This window comes from Microtus oregoni, unplaced genomic scaffold (genome assembly GCF_018167655.1).
Source record: "Microtus oregoni isolate MIOR12 unplaced genomic scaffold, Mior012 000012F_ref0000307, whole genome shotgun sequence".
NCBI classification, from domain to species: Eukaryota; Metazoa; Chordata; class Mammalia; order Rodentia; family Cricetidae; genus Microtus; species Microtus oregoni.
Genome location: NW_024543071.1, coordinates 45,129,511 through 45,150,061, shown reverse-complemented (window position 1 = coordinate 45,150,061; position 20,551 = coordinate 45,129,511). Strand labels below are relative to the sequence as shown.

The window sequence follows — 20,551 nt, the reverse complement described above, 5'->3', positions numbered from 1 at the left end:
TTGATTCTATTTTTATGTCACAGGTTAACCATTACATGGGCAAAGCAGTTCACAAAAAGTACAAAGATTCTTTGAAATTAGAACACAGTCATTCTTCATCACATTTCCCCAGTTCCCAAGCCCCATGCCAGCCACTATATTCTTAATTTTTAGCTGAGTTACATATAAAACAACTTCTGAGGCTTTTACCTCAGAGGATACTTGCAGTTTGCAGAAGCATCATAGTTCAGTAAAATGGCAAAAGATTGTTTAAAAAACATTTGAAGATTAATCCTATGATAAATACAGATGGATAACTGTTCTTGACCGTGTTGACAAAAGGAAGAAATTATGGCACTTTAAATAAAAAACTATGTAGAAAAATGCATTCATATAATTAAATTTTTTATATAAGATATCATAATATAATTTGTGTCTTCTCCTTTCTTAACGTTCTCTAAAATACTTCTCTTTGTTATCTTTCAATTTTGCAGCCTCTTTTTTCTTGATTATTGTCACACATATATAACAATATATGTATATAGCATATATAAATATATGCATATATATATAAATGTATGTGTGTGTGTACCTAAATAAACCTGGCCACTTTAATTTCACTCGTATATGTGTTTTCATGTTTGATTATTTTTATTGCATGTCTAATTGCTAGGCTTTTCCCTGCACAAGACTATTTTACACTTTCAACATTCTTGAATTGCCTTGGCTTCTTATGGTACGGTTGAGCCCTCATGTCTTTGTCATGTTCACATTGGGTTGTTGATCTTGTTTCTCACATATTTCAGCAGTCATGGTGAGAATTAATGGGTGTACTTTCAAATTTTAAAGAGAAAAAATTACTTACTCCTATTAATTTGATATAAACATACTACAAAAAGATCACATTAGCTAAGAAAAAACATAGTGTATATTTTAAACTACAAAACAATACTTTGGATTTTTCATATCAACAGGTACATTTTAAAATCGAATAATGATAATTTTACTGGTTTACACAATGATTATAGGACCATGCATATGTGTCTCACTATATCTCAAATTTCTGCACATTGATGAATATATATGTTGATAAATTTGTAAAAGGAATCTATAAAGAAAAATCTTAGAAGTGATCTGTGGTGATTAGAAAATTGGTATTTTATTAAAATTCAGCTAGAAAGAAAAAAATGATGTCCTAAAACCAAGTGACAAAGCTAATGACCCTGGATAGGTACCTGCTCCTGAGATTCTATGGAATTTTGTTTTTATTTTCTAAGTTAATAATTAGAGTCCCTTCCCTCTAAGCATCTATTCTCTCACATCCTCATAAGGACTTTTCACAAAAATTCAAAACTTCTTGATGTCTCTATTAAGGTCATAATAAATAGCTAACAAGGCATCTCAATTCTCCAGAGATATGTACTTTCTTATACTTATTCTCCTGAGACTATAAAGAGCTTGAAACCTCTGCCTTGATACTGACAAAAGTACAAGCCAGAAGTCTATTCTACAGCCGTGTTTTGCAGAAAGGAAATCAAAGCATTCTTTACAATAAATTCCTAGGAGTGGATGCCAGGACAGTACTCTCGGCATGAAGCATTTCATTCTCCATTCCCTTTTTACACTTGTCTGTTCCTAGAACAATGGTAAGTATTATAATATGTAACAGGAGTAACTTATAACTGCAAGGGACATGAAGTCAAGCCATTTTTTTATTTTCTAAGTGAAAAAAATAGAAAATAATGCCAAAACGTGAATATCCATACTATAGACAGACTGTGAGTTATTTTCTCTTTTTTGTTCCAATGTTTTTCCACCATTGTTTTACATTGCTTTATATTGTTTACATTTTGATGCTCAGGATCAGACGATTCCCTTTCAGAAGCTGCTAATGTGGTGACTACTCTAAAAATAAATCCAATACACTGAAACTTTGAGGTAGGGAGAAAATCACATTCAGTTTAGATATCCTTATATATCTTCTCATTTATTGAATAAGAATTAAGTTTGCTGCTGAGTGTTAGTATGTCCCAGCATTCCAAAGTCAGAGGTTTCTCTTGGGTTGAGGGTCTTTCAAAGAGAATCCAGTAGCAGTCATATGTCATTTGAGCTATTGTGGAGGTAGGTCAATCATATATGCCATGTGATATGAGTTGCTGAAGAGTACCAGCTCTCTATAGAAGCAAGAAAGCAATTTTCTTATTTTCTCTCTTCTCCCAAAACACAGAGCAAACAGACATAGTTTATGGTAAATAAGGGAAAACATTAATCTATGTGAAAAAGTTTATGGCATGGAGAGTAAGTGGATATATATTTGCTCAACAGTTTTGAAAAATTGTTTCCTTACATTTTTGTCCTGCTGAAACGTATAAAGATACCATAAAAGATCCTATAAGTGCTAACATTTAAAAGGAAGAAGAGCACACCCACATTTCTGAATCTAATTATGGGGTCTAATTAAATAGATAGAAAACTTGTGTGTGTCTCAATCAGACTCCAAGATCACTGTATATCTTTAGAGTGGTGAACGATATACCAGACATGCAAAATTCATTTTAAAGATTTTGTGCAGATATATAAAAGTCATATATCCTCAGTCTCTACTGCTGACTAAAGTTTCAAGGTTTCTTTTATACAAAAATTCATTAAAATTAATAATTAATTAAATTAAATTAATTAATTAAAAATTAATTCAATAAAATTAATAATGATGAATATTGTATGATTTAATGGAGTATGAAACACCTTATTTAATGGAAATAGAATTGGGTCACACAGATATATTGGCCATCTGTGGTAGCAAAGAAGCTCTTTGTCCATATTCACTATTTCCACATGAGCCCACTGCCTGCAGTTCCCCAGAATGAAGTTCATCACTTTCTAAACAGTGTCCTTCACAAGAATAACTGTGTAAAAACCTTTATCATCGATTATAATACTGGTGATATTTAAATAGTATGTAATTTTATTTATTTTAGGAACTCATCATGATCACTGCCAAATGACACTGATGGAGAATATTTCAGAGATTACAGAATTTATTCTTGTGGGCCTAACAGATGTCCTAGAATTGCAAATTCCTTTGTCTATTGTCTTCACTCTCGTTTATTTGATAACACTGTTTGGGAATCTTGGGATGATTATGTTGATTCTGATGGACCCCCAACTCCATACTCCAATGTATTTTTTCCTCAGTAACCTCTCCCTGGTGGACTGTGTTTATGCCTCAGCAGTTGCTCCAAAGGTAATGGTTGGGTTTCTCACAGGAAATATGGTTATATCCTACAATGCATGTGCTACCCAGATGTTCTTCTTTGTAGCCTTTGGTGCTATTGAAAGTCTGATTCTGGCTTCAATGGCCTATGACCGCCATGCGGCAGTGTGTAAACCCCTGCACTATACTACAATCATGACAAGTACCACATGTGTCCTAATGGTCGCCTGCTGTTATATGTGTGGAATCCTGCAATCCTCCATCCATGTAGCTCTTGCGTTTCATCTTTCCTTCTATCATTCCAACGTGATTAATCACTTTTTCTGTGACATTCCTCCCTTACTGAACATTTCTTGTTCTGATACCTACATAAATGAGATTGCACTCCTTCTCTTGGCTACAATGGATATTGTTTTCACTCTTGTGGTCATCTTGAGAACTTACATGCTTATTTTCATCACTATCCTGAGGATGCATTCAGCTGAAGCACAGAGAAAGGCCTTTTCTACCTGTTCGTCTCACCTCACTACTGTATCCATCTTCTTTGGGTCACTCATATTCATGTACTTACAGCCCAGAACTCATCATTCCATGAACACAGACAAAATTGCATCTGTGTTTTACACCGTGGTTATCCCTATGCTGAATCCTATGGTATATAGCCTGAGGAACAAAGATGTCAAAAACGCATTCAGGAAAGTTGTTGGAAAACTAAATTCTTCACTGAACTTAGTCGTTTAATTCTGATTTATTTATTTATTTATTTATTTACTTATTTGTTTTTATTGATAAAAGGAAAAAAACAAGTTTCTGCCTCCTCCCAGCCTCCCATTTCCCTCCCCCTCCTCCCACCTTTGTCCTCCTCCCCCTACTCCTCTCCCCCTTCCTCTCCAGTCCAAAGAGCAGTCAGGGTTCCCTGCCCTGTGGACAGTCCAAGGTCTTCCCCCCTCCGTCCATATCTAGGAAGGTGAACATCCAAACTGACTAGGCTCCCACAAAGCCAGCACATTAAGTAGGATCAAAACCCCGTGCCATTGTCCTTGGCTTCTCATCAGCCCTCATTGTTCGCCATGTTCAGAGAGTCCGGTTTTAACCCATGCTTTTTCAGTCACAGTCCAGCTGGCCTTGGTGAGTTCCCAATAGATCAGCCCCACTAGCATCTGAAACTTTGAACCTTTATCTTTAAAGAATAGTTTATTAGTGAGTACATATCATATTTGTCTCTCTGGGACTGGTTCACCACACTCAGGGTGGACTTTTCTACTTCCCTCAATTTACCTGTAAATTTCAAGATGCCATTGTTATTTTATTCATTATTAAGTACTTAATAGGTGGACAATAGATGTAAATCAAATGATAGCCAGCATTAATACATGACCCCAGAGAAATTATGGAACAAGCAGAACCCTAAGAGAGATATACATGGATTCACTGGGAAGAGGAAATAGACAAAAACTCCTGAGAAAATTGAGAGCATGGGGAGGTGGAAGGGAGGGTGGGTAGAAAGGAGGGAGAGGTGAGAAGGGGTGTGTGGAGGAGAACATGAGGAAATGGGATGGTCTTGATAGGTAAAGAAAAGAGAGAGAGAGAGAGAGAGAGAGAGAGAGAGAGAGAGACAGATTAAGGAAGTGATATCTTGGTTGAGGGAGCCAAAATGGGGCTATCAAGAAACCTGGCACTAGTGAAATTCCCAGGAATCTACAAGGATGAACATGACCATAAGCAATAGTGTAAAAGGTGACTGAACTGGCCTTCTCCTATAATTTCATTAATGACTACCTTAGTTGCCATCAAAGAAACTTCAGTCAGCAACTGATGGAAGCAGATGGATGGATCCACAGCTAGCACTAGGCCAAGTTCCTAGAGTCCATTCAAACAGAGGGAGGAGCGATACTATGAGCAAAGGGGTCAAGTCCATGATAAGGATACCTACAGAAACACGACCTGAGCAAATGGCAGTTCACTGACTTCATCAGGGAAACCTGCAAATGCCCAAACTAGGGTCTAAGAATGTGGGTGATAGTTGTGTGGCTGAGGCAGTTTGTGGGTCTACTGGTAGAGGCACCAGGATTTATCTGTAGTGCTTGAACTGGCTTTTTGGAGCCCATTCTCTTTGGAGGGATACCTTGCTCAGACTTGATATAGGGTGAGGGCCTTGTTCCTGTCTCAAAGTGATGTTTCAGACTTTCTTGACTCATTATGGAAAGCCTCACTCTCTCTGAGTAGTATATGCTTGGGTGGGTGGGTGGGTGGAAGGTGGGGAGAGCAGGAGGAGGGAGCATGGGGAAGGAGGACTGGGATGAGCATGTAAAATAAGAAAGATTGTTTTAGAAAATAAAAAAAAATATTTATAAGTATTTCTTGTCTGTGATTTCTTTAAATATTTTTTTAAAAAAGAAAAATCTGTCTTCATGTATTGGTAATATGATTAATTTATAATGAATTGGAGTGTATCTTAGAATAAATAAGATTTCAACTTAGTTTTTAAATCAGTATAATGCTAGAAAATTCACATGCAATGCTGCTTCTTAAATTGGCAGGATGTACTTTGCAGGTTAAATTTCATGTATGTATGAAAAATTATATTATCAATTGTTTTATATTATCGTTATTAGTTATAATTATTTCTTTATTGGAGAATACCTTACATAATTTCCAATTCCTGTTCCTTCATCAGAATCATGGTATAAATTTCTGTTTGCTCTCTTTATAATTCATGGTTTCATTTTTCAGTAGTTACTAAAGTTCAAAATCACTCCATAATATTTATATTTGGCATAAATGAATTGCTCTCAGGTATTAAGTCTATAGAATAGTGTCTGGAGATGTTGCCATGCATAATCCAAAGTTCTCAGTCCAAATAATATGAGTCACATGGTTTTGGTGATACAGAAGACTTGAATCTTGAAGTTAAAATAATTTTAGTTATGGAGTTTTCACAATAAATGGAAGCATATTATCTAAATGTAACTAATACTGAATTCTAGAGTCCAAATACAAATGACAGTCAACAAAAAATAATAATAGGTTAATTAGTACACTTAAAACTTATGTAGTTCTAAGTTGCAGCATTTAAGCAGTATTTTTCTTAAAGAAAATATTTGTGAAGTGGAGATAAATGATTACATGAACAAGTAAACAAAACAGTGTTTCTCAAATCTGTTCCTTTTCTGCACTCTATACAGTATTTGACCACATTTCTTGACTATTTTGCATAGCAATATTTTCCATCACTGTGTTTATTTAGTCTTTCCATAATATCCTTCTGAATCTAGACAATGGGAAATTTATAAATCAATTACTTATGGGAACAGAAGCCATTAGAAGGGTGGAAACGACAATGAGTTATTTCTGTTATTACTAAAGAGTACTTCAAGTGAAGATATCAAACTCAAGAACACTAGCTATTGGACATTTTTGGTGGACTGTAGAGGGAATGTTTGATATGGGAATTAAGTACCAGAGTTAATAGGGAGCTACATTAATTAGGATCACTGAAACTGATATCCAGTGGGAATTGTTTATTCCTGATGGTAATGGCTCTCTATCAACTTTTTATATCTATCAAGCTGGTGTTTATAGAAGTTATTAAATAAATATTCAAAAAGAATAAAAGTTAAGTAAAAATAAATTAATTATCTAATTGGTTAATAATTAAAAATGAAAATAAATGAGTATCTGTGTGACAGGAAGCATAACTAAGACCTAATTAATGAGTAAACACCAAGGTAGTTCCCTGTTAGTTATCAAAGGACTCTGGGACTGATTATTTTATGGTCATAAAGAAGGGAAAACTCTGATATTACTAGACTATATGCTTTTTTCATGTATACCAATGAACTGGAAGTTGTCCACTTTTTCATATTTCATTCACTTAACCCACAACGTATCTCTAAATATATCCTATGTCTTCTTGAATGCTGAAACTGTTTACATACTTAAGAATATGGGGAAAATAAGAAGTTAGAATCAAACTATCAATGACACTAAACACCAGTTGCTTGCAGCTCATGGTACAGAAAATGTAGCAGAAGAAGGTTTCACATCATTGAATCTCCACTGCCTGATGGAGGGAATGTAACTAAAGGTGTGGTCAACTGGCATCTATCTTGAGGATTCAGGTATAGTGCCACATACTAACAAAGAATTTTTATTTTTCAAAGATAACTCAAAAATCGATTATCATACTTGGAAAAAAATAATATTATTAGTACCCAATGCATTCTCTTTAGAATTCCTACAGGTAAGAAAGAAAATATCTAGGAAACATCAATGGCTGTCTTATAGTCATAACATGTATTGGCGTAAATAAATGCAATGCAGATATTAAAGAATATTTACACTTTAATGATAAACTTACAGAACCGAAGTTCCCACATGGCACGGGAGGTAGGAAGGAAAAGGGTGGAGCCGCCTCCCATGCGCCCATTTATCTGTAGGCATTCGCCCGAGGCAAACCCCGCCCCCTAAAGGGGCTGTCTTAACCCTACATCTCCCCCTTTTGTCTAAATAAGACAGAACTAAACCAAATATAAGTATAAACAATAATAACAAATGATAAATATAACAAACAATATTGAGAACGAAAGTTTTACTAGGCATTCTATCTCAAGGAGTCTAAATAATGTAGAGAGTAACTACTATTAAATAATCTTCAACTCCATCAAAGATCTGAGAAGGGAATCAATATTACTTAACAATGAGAGATATCCAAAATGTGCAACAAATGACAGAGACAACTGACTACCTGGGCAATCACCCAAAGTCTCGTTTGCAATATTGAGTCAACCAACTTTGGCTAAGGCCTAACATAACTGACTTACCATTATGAAATGCAAGGAACTTTCTTAGAATTATCCTACCCTGTCTTGGCAAGATAAGACAATCCTGTTTCATATCTTAGTCAGTAGTTGAGGTATGGGTTTTTCTTAACCCAAAGGCCAGTTCTGCCAAGAAGACAAGCTCTCAGTGGAGTGTCTTTGATGCTCAACGTTCTCTCTGGAGTAGAGTGGTGTTGCCAGGAGTAATATTGTCTCGATGGTAGAGAATTCTAGCTTAGATTAAAGACCATTTTCTACAGCTCCTCAAAGAGGCTGAAGATTATACTATCTATACTAAAAATAATCTCTATGTATCTAAAAGACCTGATTAACCTAAAAATAAATATGACAAACATATAATTCTCAATACCTATCTAATTTGAAAACTAAGAGAATAAACAACTGTGCAATATATGAAGACAATGATCTTCACCTGTAAACAATGTCATTACATACCAAAATGTAAACAATGTTATTACATAAATAGTACCAGAGGTAGAAATGTACATTGTGATATGATAGATGTATCCATACAATATAAGCATACTCTTATACAAAAATAGAGGTAGGAACACTCACATTCAATATTCAATATATCAATATACAAGAAACAGTACCAAAATAATTTTCTAAAAGCAGTAAGTCACAAATACCAATCATCCCATCAAACCAGTTAATCCCCCCCTTTTTTGTATATACCCCTAATTCCATACAATATCTCCCCATCCCCTCAACCCTAAACCAACCACTAAAAGATGTCCCTAACCCTGTGGGCAAACTCTGTTGGGAGAGGGGACGTCGTCCTCTTAGATTGCTTCTAGCTGACATGGGGGCGACGCTCTTCTTAGGGACCCCTGTGAAAGCAAATGATGATAAAATTCCCAAATTAACCTTTGACTTAAGAAAATTATAACTAGTCTCTGAGCGTTTTGAGAAGGTCCAGCCAGAGTGTTGTCAAAAATGTGCATCATTCAAAATTGTCCCAATCCTTAGCTGCAGTTGGTACCAAAAAACAGGTCTAATATTAGCGCTTAAAAAAAAAATCATGACATCATAAAAGCCAGATTGAATTGATGTTGTGGGGCCCCATCTTCATCCTGGAAACTTCAAAGATTACTGTAGGAAAATATGTTGCTTGTTATGGGAAATTTAAACATTAACAACAAGGACATATACTGACATAAAGAAAGACACAGATATGAGGAAAGGCAAAGAAAGCTTATCAAATATAAAATTATTCTTATTCTGTCCCATTTCATGGCTCCTGACCTGAGACAGAAACTCTGAAATATCTCTTATCAACAGGCTTGGAATTGAAGAGGGACTGAGCCATAGTCCAACTCCAAAAACAGCTCTACACATTTATAAAGAAGTATTCAATAAAACATATAAATAGATATAAAAAAATCAATACTTACAGTATATATAGAATTTTATTGTTGATACTCAGTGGGTCGTAACTATTTTCCATCCATCAGTAATTAAATATTCAGGGTCCCTTAAATTCTTTGAAGATGAGTATTTTCCTGTGGTGATAAGAAAAGAACCCTGCCCCCAACCTATCTGTAATCCTTACCATCAGAATGCCCGTCATCCTTGTGAATGAATTGTTATTTAAATTTTCCAAGTGACTACTTTTCTTCAAACCGAACCTTTTTTAATTTTGACGGTATCCATAATTTTTCCTCACCTGTGGAGATAAGAGCAAAACCCCTTCCCCAACGCAGTACATCTCCTGACTTCCATTGTGAGGTCAGCACATCCTTGAAATAAACTGGTTGATTTAGTTCAGCAGACTTTTCCATTATCAATGTCTTTCTGCAGCTGTCGTTCCCTTCTCATTAGCGTTGAGAAAATTCAAGGTTAACAATGCATTATGTAACCTATTTCTGGGAGTGTTTTCCATCCCTTTCTGTTTGTTCAACATATCCTTTATAGTTTGATTTGATCTTTCTATGACTGCTTGACCTGTAGGATTATATGGTATACCTGTAACATGCTTGATATTGTAATAATCAAAAAACCGTTTCATTTTCGTAGAGACATAAGCAGGACCATTATCTGTCTTTATTTGTGTAGGTATACCCATGATAGCCATGACTTCTAATAAATGAGTGATTACTGAATCAGCTTTTTCTGTACTTAAAGCAGTTGCCCACTGAAAGCCTGAATAAGTGGCAATGGTGTGATGAACAAACTTCAGTTTGCCAAATTCTGCAAAGTGGAACACATCCATCTGCCAGATTTCATTCTTTTGGGTGCCCTTTGGATTAGCCCCTGCTGGCAGTGGCGTTTGGTTATAGAAAGAACAGGTAGGGCATTTCTTTACAATCTCCTTAGCTTGTTGCCATGTAATAGAAAACTCTTTCTTCAAACCTTTGCTATTAACATGATGTTTTCTATGAAATTCAGAGGCTTGTAGCACACTACCAATCAATAATTGATCAATTTCTGCATTACCTTGTGCTAGAGGGCCTGGCAGACCCGTATGGGATCGGATGTGTGTTATGTACATAAGGCAAAGCCTGTTCCTGATCAAATCTTGAACCTGGATAAACAATGAATTTAGTTCTGTATCATCAGGTATAAAGTCAGCAGTTTCAATATGTAAAATAACTCTTTTTGCGTATTGTGAATCAGTAACTATATTAATAGGTTCTTTAAAATCTCTTAGTACCATAAGAATGGCATATAATTCTGCCTTCTGGACAGAATCATAAGGACTTTGTTCCACCTTACCCAAGTCTTCTGATTTGTAACCTGCCTTCCCTGATTTACTGGCATCAGTATAGAATGTATGGGCTCCAGTTATTGGAGCATCATAGACGATTCGAGGAAGGATCCAAGAAGTTCTATTTATGAAGTTAAGCCGCTTGCTTTTTGGATAGTTGTTATTAATATCTCCCAAAAAATTAGCACAAGCTCTTTGCCATGGTTCATTATCTTCCCATAATTTCTTTAGTTCATCAGCAGTGAAAGGCACTATAATTTCTGCTGGGTCTATGCCTGCTAGTTGACGAAGTCTCAGCTTGCCTTTTATAATTAACTCAGAGACTTTTTCCACATAAGTTTTCAGTTTCTTACTTGGTTTATGTGGTAGAAAGATCCATTCCAAGATAATATCATCTCTCTGCATTAAAATTCCTGTAGGAGAAATTTTTGACGGTAATATGACGAGAATACAATCGAGTTCTGGATTCACTCTGTCCACATGTGCCTGTTGTAATTTCTCCTCAATCATTGTCAGTTCCTTTTCTGCTTCAGCTGTTAATTCTCTGGGACTGTTTAAATCTTTATCACCATCCAAGGTTTTGTTCAAATGAATTATTAGATCAGGTGTTATTCCGATAGCTGGTCGTAGACTGGAAATGTCTCCTAACAGTCTTTGAAAGTCATTAAGAGTCCGTAGGCGATCCCTCCGAATTTGTGCCTTTGGTGTCTTAATTTTTTGCAAACCTATTCTATAACCTAAATAATTAACAGAATCTCCCTTCTGAATCTTTTCAGGAGCAATTTGCAATTCCCATTGAGGTAACAGTATCTGTATTTCTTCAAACAGTCTGTTCAAGGTATCTATGTTTGAATCAGATAACAATATGTCGTCCATGTAATGGTATACTATAGATTTGGGAAATTTCTTGCATATTATTTGCAATGGTTGGTTCACAAAATATTGGCACAGGGAGGGGCTATTTAACATACCCTGGAAGAGGACGGCCCAATGGTACCTCCTCGAAGGTTGAGAATTGTTATAAATTGTCACTGTGAAGGCAAATTTTTCTCTATCTTCGTTTTGCAAAGGTATAGTGAAAAAACAATCTTTTAAATCAATAACTATGAGAGGCCATCCTTTTGGTAATAAAGAGGGCAAAGGAATTCCAGATTGCAGAGGGCCCATAGGTTGAATAACCTTGTTGATGGCCCTGAGATCTGTCACCATTCTCCATTTACCTGATTTTTTCTTAACCACAAATACAGGAGAATTCCAAGGGCTGGTAGATTCTTCTATATGTCCAGCATCTAATTGTTCTTGTACCAGCTGTTCTAAAGCCTGTAACTTTTCCTCAGCTAAAAGCCATTGCTTTGTCCATATTGGTTTCTCAGTCAACCATTTTAGAGGCAAGGCTGTTGGTATCTCTGAAGGGACATCAATTGCTTGTTCTTGCACAGCCCTAATGGCTGGTTTTCTCCATTTGTAATAATTTTTAATATTATTTTCAGAATAGTGTCTAGAAGTAGCAGGAATGTTAATTTGGGTATTCCATTGTTGTAATAGGTCACGACCCCATAAATTCATTGCAATATTGGCTACATATGGCCTTAATTTTCCTATTTGTCCCTCAGGCCCTATACATTCAACCCATCTCGTGCTCCGCCTTACTCGAGATAGGGTTCCAATTCCCAGGAGCTGAACATTTACATTCTGAAGAGGCCAATATGGATGCCAAGATTCTGGGGTAATGATACTTACATCAGCACCTGTGTCCAGCAGGCCAGTAAGAAAAACGCCATTTACACACACTCTCAGCTTAGGTCTTTGATCATTTATAGAAGTTTGCCAAAACACACGTAACTCATCTTTCTGATTACTAGTGCTTGTAACAGTAGGCATGTGGCTTCCTAATTGTCCTGACAAGGCATGTTCTCTGCAGAAACTGGAAATGACTGAACCATGTTTGGCATGGGGGCCTGTGAGCCCCCCCCCTCACGTTTCCCGTCTGTATCAGATTGCCTTGTCTATCTCTTGTAGACCTGCATTCATTCGTCCAATGCCTGCCTTTTTCACATCTTCTACATAAACCTGAAGGCTGAGTCCTTCTATTTCTGTTATTTCTAGAAGATGCATTATTATTATTTCTGAAAATCCATTGTTTACAATTCCTTTTCATATGACCCAGTTTGCCACAATTAAATCATTTGGTATTCTGGTGTCTCTTTTTACCATTGGAAATTGCTTCTTCTGCCTATGCTTCAGTGCCATAGTCAAATGTGTCAACATTTAGTGTATGCAAGACCCATTCTTCCAAGGATGCTGATCTGAACTTTAAAGGCCCCAAGATCTTTTTGCATTCCACATTAGCATTTTCATAAACCAAAGAATCAATTATTATACGTCTTGCTTCTGGGTCAGATATCCCTATTTGTACAGCCTTAGTTAACCTTTGTAAAAAGTCACTAAAGGGTTCTCTCTGACCCTGTTTAACTGTGACAAATGATTCCATTCTCTATCCTGGGTCTTGTACTCTGTCCCAGGCCCTTAAGGCTGCTGTAGTACACATGGAGAGTATGTTTTCATCCAAATTAGCTTTTTCCTGAGGGTCGGAAAAGAGCCCTTCACCTAGAATTTTATCTAGGGAAATGTCAATTCCCTTTGCCTTTTCCTGCTGCTCTAAAAGTCTAGCCTCTTGCCTGAATAAGCATTTCCATTTTAATTGTGGTCCACTCTCAAGGACCGCGGAGCTCAGCTGGAGCCAGTCCAAGGGGGTTGCTCTGCTTGTTGTGGCCCAAGATTTTAGCATCTCTTTAACAAAAGAGGCATGCATCCCAAAAGTCATGACGGCCTGTTAATTTCTTTGAGATCATTCATACGGACAGGCTCCCATGTATCTTCCTTGATGACCCTAGGGTTTCTGGAACCAATCATCTTTTCTGTTGTTATTACTGGAAAGGCATGTAGAGCTGTACGTAGAGCTTTGTGGAAATTGTCCCTGAAGGATTTATCCACAGATGTAGTTAAAATTTGCCTTTCTACCCTTTGCTCTTCTTCATCAGAATTTAGAAATTCCTCAATCTTTTCAATTCTATTCACCATTGCTTTTTGTAATGTCTGAATCTCCTGTCCAGAATTATGTTCCAAAGCCTTCATTGAGGATTCTAAAGTATGAAATTTGTCCATTAGAGATAACTTGTCATCTTTGGACATAATTTTTATGGCATAAACCGTGCCTTCTTGTATTGATAATCTTTCCGCCAATCTGTCATAAGCTTTAGACAAAATTCAATTGTCACATTCAGCAGTTTTGATTCTCTCAGTTAATGTTTCAGTTCCTACAGAAAGGGACTGCTGGAACTTACGATCTAATTCAGCTGTTCCTTCTTCCATAGTAATGAATTTCTCCTTAACATCAGCCTGTACCTTTTCTAGATTTTGCTCAGTTAACCGAGTCATGTTAAACAAAGATCTGTTTTCTTTCTGGAGAACTTCAAACTGATTCTTGAGAAGATTGTTATCATTCTCAATAGTTTTTAAACGTTCAACCTCTGCCTTAAGAGATTTGATCATTTTCCTATTATCAAACCAAATAGTGCTAAGGAAAATTAAGAATCCCAGAAATATCCATAGATGTGGGGTAATAGACACCTCTTGTAAAATCTCCCAAATGGTACACTCATAAAATCTCTTGCAATCTGAAACTGTCACGTTCTCAGACATTTTATGTATAAAAGAAAAAATTCTTTTACCTGTAATGACCGGTTCCTGCCAGTGGTGGCAAAAGAGTCCACTTGAGTCCACGTGGCCTAAGTCTGAAATAAATGACTCAAAAACAAAATTGAAACAGACACCAGACTGATAAGTAGCAATTTGGCCAGAATGGGAACAGAGAGAAAAGCCTCCAAAGTGAACAAATCAGAGGGATGCCGGAGTGCAGGGCTCGCAGGGCCGCTGTCACGTGACCCGAGCTCTGGTGGAGGTGGGAGGGGAACAGAGACTGATCATGCTGTTACAGAGGCGCTGCCGATTTCAAAACACCGGGGAGTGCTTGCTCTCCTGTCCTGCTTGATTCTCTAGCAAGCAGCAGGGAAAATCGAGTCACTCAGAATCTCAGCTGCTTCTGCGCGCCCAAGGAGACCACTGCAGGGAGCAGTGGCCCCAAGAGACTCCGATTTGGGCCAGGTCTCAGCAAAGCCCCACGGGGAGGGCACCAAATGTATCGGCGTAAATAAATGCAATGCAGATATTAAAGAATATTTACACTTTAATGATAAACTTACAGAACCGAAGTTCCCGCGTGGCACAGGAGGTAGGAAGGAAAAGGGAGGAGCCGCCTCCCGTGTGCCCATTTATCTGTAGGCATTCGCCCAAGGCAAATCCCGCCCCCTAAAGGGGCTGTCTTAACCCTACAATAACAAAATTATATCATTCACTGCTCAATGCAGAATTTCTTCCAACTATATTAATATAGTAATCAAAACCAAAGCAATAGAAGTACTTACTTTCTGAATTTGGGCTGACATTTAATGAGATACGATATATGAACTAATAAGTACAATGTTTATTGTAGTACATGGAAATAAATATAAAAATGTTTGTTTTACATTTAGTAAAAGAAATCCAACAACAGATAATTGGCCCATGCCTTATCTTTGCCCATCGACTCCGTGACTACCATTGTATTTTGTCTGCATCTTTATGTTGCTGTCCATGCCTGTCTACCTAAGGATATTATTATGTGTATCAAGGCTAATTTTTGTCTATATTCCATAGCAAAAAAACTTAGTGTACTTTTAACAGTGAAGGCTTATATACAGAATCATCTCATTTCTGTGTTTGGTATATTTAAGATAAGTGATATTGAAAGCTTATTGTTTTTCTCATAATAAATAGTAAATACAAGCACAAAGTTTTCACAAAAGTCTTGATCAACTAGTCTAAGCATATAAAATCCCATCCATGTGTTTTTAAATCACCCTTATATTTGGGCTGAAAAATAAATTCACAAGTATCTGTAACACACAGAGTACAAATATTCACAATGATGAGAGCTGATCTCATCATACACTAAAAATTATATATACATATAGGAAAATCATTAAATTTAGATTGCACAATTGGTGAGAGTATACAAAACCTTGTCTGATCCCTTATCTTATTAAATATAGTTTTATTTCTTATCATTTAGTAAAGTGTTGACCATAGGTTTGATATAAAGAGCCCTTATATGTATCTTATATTCTATTTATTCAGGTTTATAATCACATAATATGTCTTCTAATATTTAGGCCCTCATATTATTCCTATTCTTTATGTAACTCACAAGATAATATAGGATTTTCTTCAACATCCCAACTATCTTTAAAACATGTTTGAAGAGAAGGGATTTATTCTTTAATGAAAAAATAGCACTTATTTGTCATAAAACAATTTGGTTCTTCATTTTTAGTACTAGTAATAAATCTCAGTAATAGATCTCATGCTATTTTAAAATTGTTGTCTATTGAGTCACATTACAGGCTCAATTATTAGATTATTTTTAAGTGCACAGTATGTTATTGCTTACAACAAAAACTTTATACAGGAATCTTAGTAATAGAAAACTAAGATGTATACCTGGAGATTTTAATGAGAAACAGAAATTAATTTCTGTTGCCCAACTTGTCTGTCACTCAGATATAGGATCTCTTTCTTCAAGTTTCAATTCATCTATCCCCACAAAAAACACTTTTTTTTCAAATGCAGACAATGTACCCTACTCTCTCTCCATCAAGTTCAGGCTGAAAGGTCCATACGTAATCACAAGTCTCTAGAGATATTCAGTGACAAGTGTGGCCTCCCTTGAGATGTGTGCAAAGTTGCCATCACTGACTTGATATTGTCAAGAATACAAGTACAGTCTCTGTTCAACAGCAGAGCTCCACAAATCAAAAAGGAGAAATTCTACAGGTGGGATAAAAACTTATTAAGCCAATGATATGAATATGAGGGTTTTTCATATCTAGTACTTGATAGCCCTATTTCCTGGGACAATATGAAATTGGATAGCCAGTTGAAAAACTGTATAGCCAGTTAGAAAAAAGAATAATTTATAAACAACTTTATTATACAAATGAAAATTTAAAAAAAAACAAGTGTATGTGGGGAGTACTTTTGGCTAGAATTGTTCAACATTCTCACTAAAGATATAATTTTCTAGGTGTCTACTTTTTGGTTTACTGTTATTCCAACTCTACCACTGAGCTCTACAGAACTAAAATTTCTTCTTTCTGAATCATGAGGTATATATTAGAAATGGTTAGGGCAGAGGTTATACTCTATAAAACATAGAGAAAACATAAATATAGAAGAAAATTTATTTTACTTAGGCTCTCTTTAATGACAAGTCTGAACTGCTTCTTACATTAAGTATTAAGTAGTTTGGAGGAATATATACAATCATCTTTCCAACTTCAGAGGTTTCCTTAGGTGAAAGCATCCTTTTACTCTAAGAACAGTAGTAAGACTGTTTGTCACCTGAGTTTTACAATGTAATATGATTTGGTGAGGACAGCATACCTATAGGCAAAGACAATAACTTTTTTCAACTTTCCATATTTCCTCACAAATCACAAATAAAACCAAGATACATTGATGGCGGGAAACAAAAAGCATCCAGTTTATATGAAAAAAGGATGATCAGGATGATAAAATAGTAAAGTTGTTAGTTTTACTATTTGAAAGAAACTGCTTGTTTGACTTTTTTACAATATGTGACTAACCAATATTTCAAGAATATGACCCATAGAACATTGCATATATTTCCAGTATTTAAAAACAAACATCTAAGAACATGCTTATAAATTAGAGAAATAGGTTCTGCTCCCTAGAACAGAGTCATTAGTCTTGGATGCCTTCCAGGTAGTGAGATATTTGCTAGAGATTGAAAATGCACTACCTGTTAATCATAGAAAAGTGACAACATGCTTCCATGTTGTGGTTTCTGTTGATTTCGCTTCCATTCTACATCCTAGACAAGAATGCTAACAAACATTATTATAGCAATAATGAATATTGGGATTGAGAGTACATAGAATATACACCAGAAAAAGGAACTAAATCTTACAGAAATAATATGAACTACCTGTGGCAGGTTTTGTGACCAAAGAAATTTCAGTTACCATCTGCAGCATGATATCTGAATGCACTGCCTGTCTTTTCCCAGCATTCAGGTCGTCTTGCATACAACTCTACAATGGACAGAAACATAGACCTTGGCACAAGAAATTACTTAAACTTCAGATATCCGTGTTGAGTACTATAATTTTTATTTTTCTTGAAGTAGGTACATGTCATGGCAAGACACAAATGGCTTTGATGGAGAACATTTCAGAGGCAACTGGATTTATTCTTGTGGGATTAACAGATGTCCCAAAGCTGCAGTTCCCTTTATTTGTCATTTTCACTCTCATTTATTTGATCACACTATTTGGGAACCTATGGATGATTGTGTTGATTCTTCTGGACTCCCGACTCCACATTCCCATGTATTTTTTCCTCAGTAACCTCTCCTTCGTGGACTGTGTTTATGCTTCTGCAGTCACTCCCAAGGTAATGGAAGGATTTCTCACAGGAGATAAGATCATATCCTACAATGCATGTGCTGCCCAGATGTTCTTCTTTGCAGCCTTTGCTACTATTGAAAGTTTCATCCTGGCCTCAATGGCCTTAGACCGTCATGTTGCAGTGTGCAAACCCCTGCATTACTCTACCACTATGACAAGTCCTATATGTATTCTGATGGTAACTGTCTCCTATATTTGTGGACTCATACAATCCTCCATCCATGTTGCCTTCACCTTCCATCTCTCCTTCTGTCATTCCAATGTCATCAATCACTTTTTCTGTGACATACCTCCACTGCTGGCCCTTTCTTGTTCTGATATCCATGTAAATGAGATTACAGTTTTTATATTGGCTTTATTTGATGTTATTGTCACTCTGTTCATTATCTTGTACTCTTATCTGCTTATTTTCATCACTATCCTGAGGATGCATTCAGCCGAAGGGCGGAAGAAGGCTTTCTCCACCTGTGCATCACACCTCACCACTGTGTCTATCTTTTTTGGAACAATAATCTTCATGTACTTACAACCCAACTCCAGTCATTCCATGGACACTGACAAAATTGCATCTGTGTTCTACACCATGGTCATCCCCATGCTGAATCCTCTAGTCTATAGTCTTAGGAACAAAGAGGTCAAGAGTGCATTTAAGAATGCTGTGAGAAAATCAAAGTCATAATTTGGCTAGGTCGATTAATTACAAATTAGTTTTAAACTATGTAAACTTCTATTATTTATTGTTTTGTATTTTTTTTCTTAAATTATTTCTACTAAATTAATTTTTATACTCACATATGATATCTCCATCTTATTTTTTCAGGCATGAATAGTTTAGCATGAATTGCTGGTGTATTGCAGAAAGAAGAAGCAATTCAATTTTAAAGTTGAGACTACAATGCTATATACTGCCAGGATCACAATGTTCAGTATGCTTGGTATGGAATTATTTGAATCTAATCTCACATGACATCTATATTTTTAATTATTAAAGTTTAAAATATCTGATATCTTTATTATATATGTTTGGTATACATGTGTGCTCATGTGAGGGTGGGATTTGGATATATTTGTGTGTGTGCAAGACACAACTCCACTAGAGAGATCAGAGGGCAGTCTTTAGAAGAGTTTGTTCTCTCCTTGATCTATGGGTCCAGGGATGTAACCCAACTTATCACAATTGACATCATGAGCCTTTGAACTATGAGTATATTTTCATTCCAATTTATTTTTCAAAGTGGATAGCTATAGTTATCAACAGTACTTCAAACAAACATGTGAGACTTCCTGAGAGAACGCATAATCCAAGGATCTCATCAAAAACAGTTTTATTTCTTATAATTTTGCTTTAACATAAAAATTATAATATTGCCTTTGTGGGCCTTCAGTTAAAATAGTTCTAATATTGAGTATCAACAATAAAGAAGAACATATTCTCTAAAACTATCGAATCCCGGGATTTCAGCAAACTTCAGAAAGAAATTCACTGAAATATTACATTCTGAACTTTTCTGGCTAGATTTTTACACAATACCTAACCATGTCTAACTTCTGCATTGGACAGAAACATTTTCTATAAAATAAACTTCTTCAAGTTTTATTTAAAATTCTAACCAATCTGTAAAGTAGAAAGTAAAACATTAAAAATATGATTAAAAATCTAGAGATCTCCATATATTCTCAGTATTTTGAGGTAAATACCCTGGATTCAATAGCAGAATTCTGGGGAAAGGCCTTAGGGCTTCAAATGCAGTCCAGATCTCTTCAGGTGTTCAATAAATCAAATCAAAATCATAGCCAAGAAGTGCATACATTAAATACAATCACATAAACTGAAATTTGTGCACTGACAAAAATGAGTTTCTTCTCCTGTATCAACTCCCACATTGGGTATCAGCCATATTTTTCTCACATAATTACTATGTACATATTCAATGAAAAAATTAAATTATTAAGTAACTAAATAATCTCTTCATAAAATGTGTGAGCAGAAAATTAAACGTATATAAGTGAGTAGATGAGTAAGAGAAAGCACTACTTAGAGTTTATTAACAAGATTACATCTTTCATGTCTAGTACTATAAACCTAGTCCTATGTCTAGGGACACATAGACTCCTAGGCAAGAACTACTATTCATGTTTGTTACATGATCACATTGTCTCATTTCCTTCTAAATATATCTGCTTTTATCTATTTATTTGGGATGCTCTCAGCATCCAACTT

The 20,551-nt window shown here is 35.9% G+C and overlaps 2 protein-coding genes across 2 annotated transcripts; both read left to right on the top strand.

Annotated features, from left to right (window-relative positions):
* Window positions 1–2,980: 2,980 nt before the first annotated feature.
* Window positions 2,981–3,934, top strand: LOC121454725 (olfactory receptor 5B12-like). The gene has a single exon (XM_041662156.1). It carries the CDS (start codon window positions 2,981–2,983, stop codon window positions 3,932–3,934), a length of 954 nt encoding a protein of 317 aa, XP_041518090.1.
* A 14,139-nt stretch (window positions 3,935–18,073) lies between these two features.
* On the top strand, window positions 18,074–19,009 carry LOC121454237 (olfactory receptor 5B12-like). The gene has a single exon (XM_041661492.1). The coding sequence runs from the start codon at window positions 18,074–18,076 to the stop codon at window positions 19,007–19,009; it is 936 nt and encodes a 311-aa protein (XP_041517426.1).
* Window positions 19,010–20,551: the final 1,542 nt, after the last annotated feature.

Excerpts from the sequence above, each read along its gene's own strand:
- LOC121454725 (XM_041662156.1), top strand. The coding sequence starts at position 2,981 with ATGACACTGATGGAGAATATTTCAGAGATTACAGAATTTATTCTTGTG.
- LOC121454237 (XM_041661492.1), top strand. The coding sequence starts at position 18,074 with ATGGCTTTGATGGAGAACATTTCAGAGGCAACTGGATTTATTCTTGTG.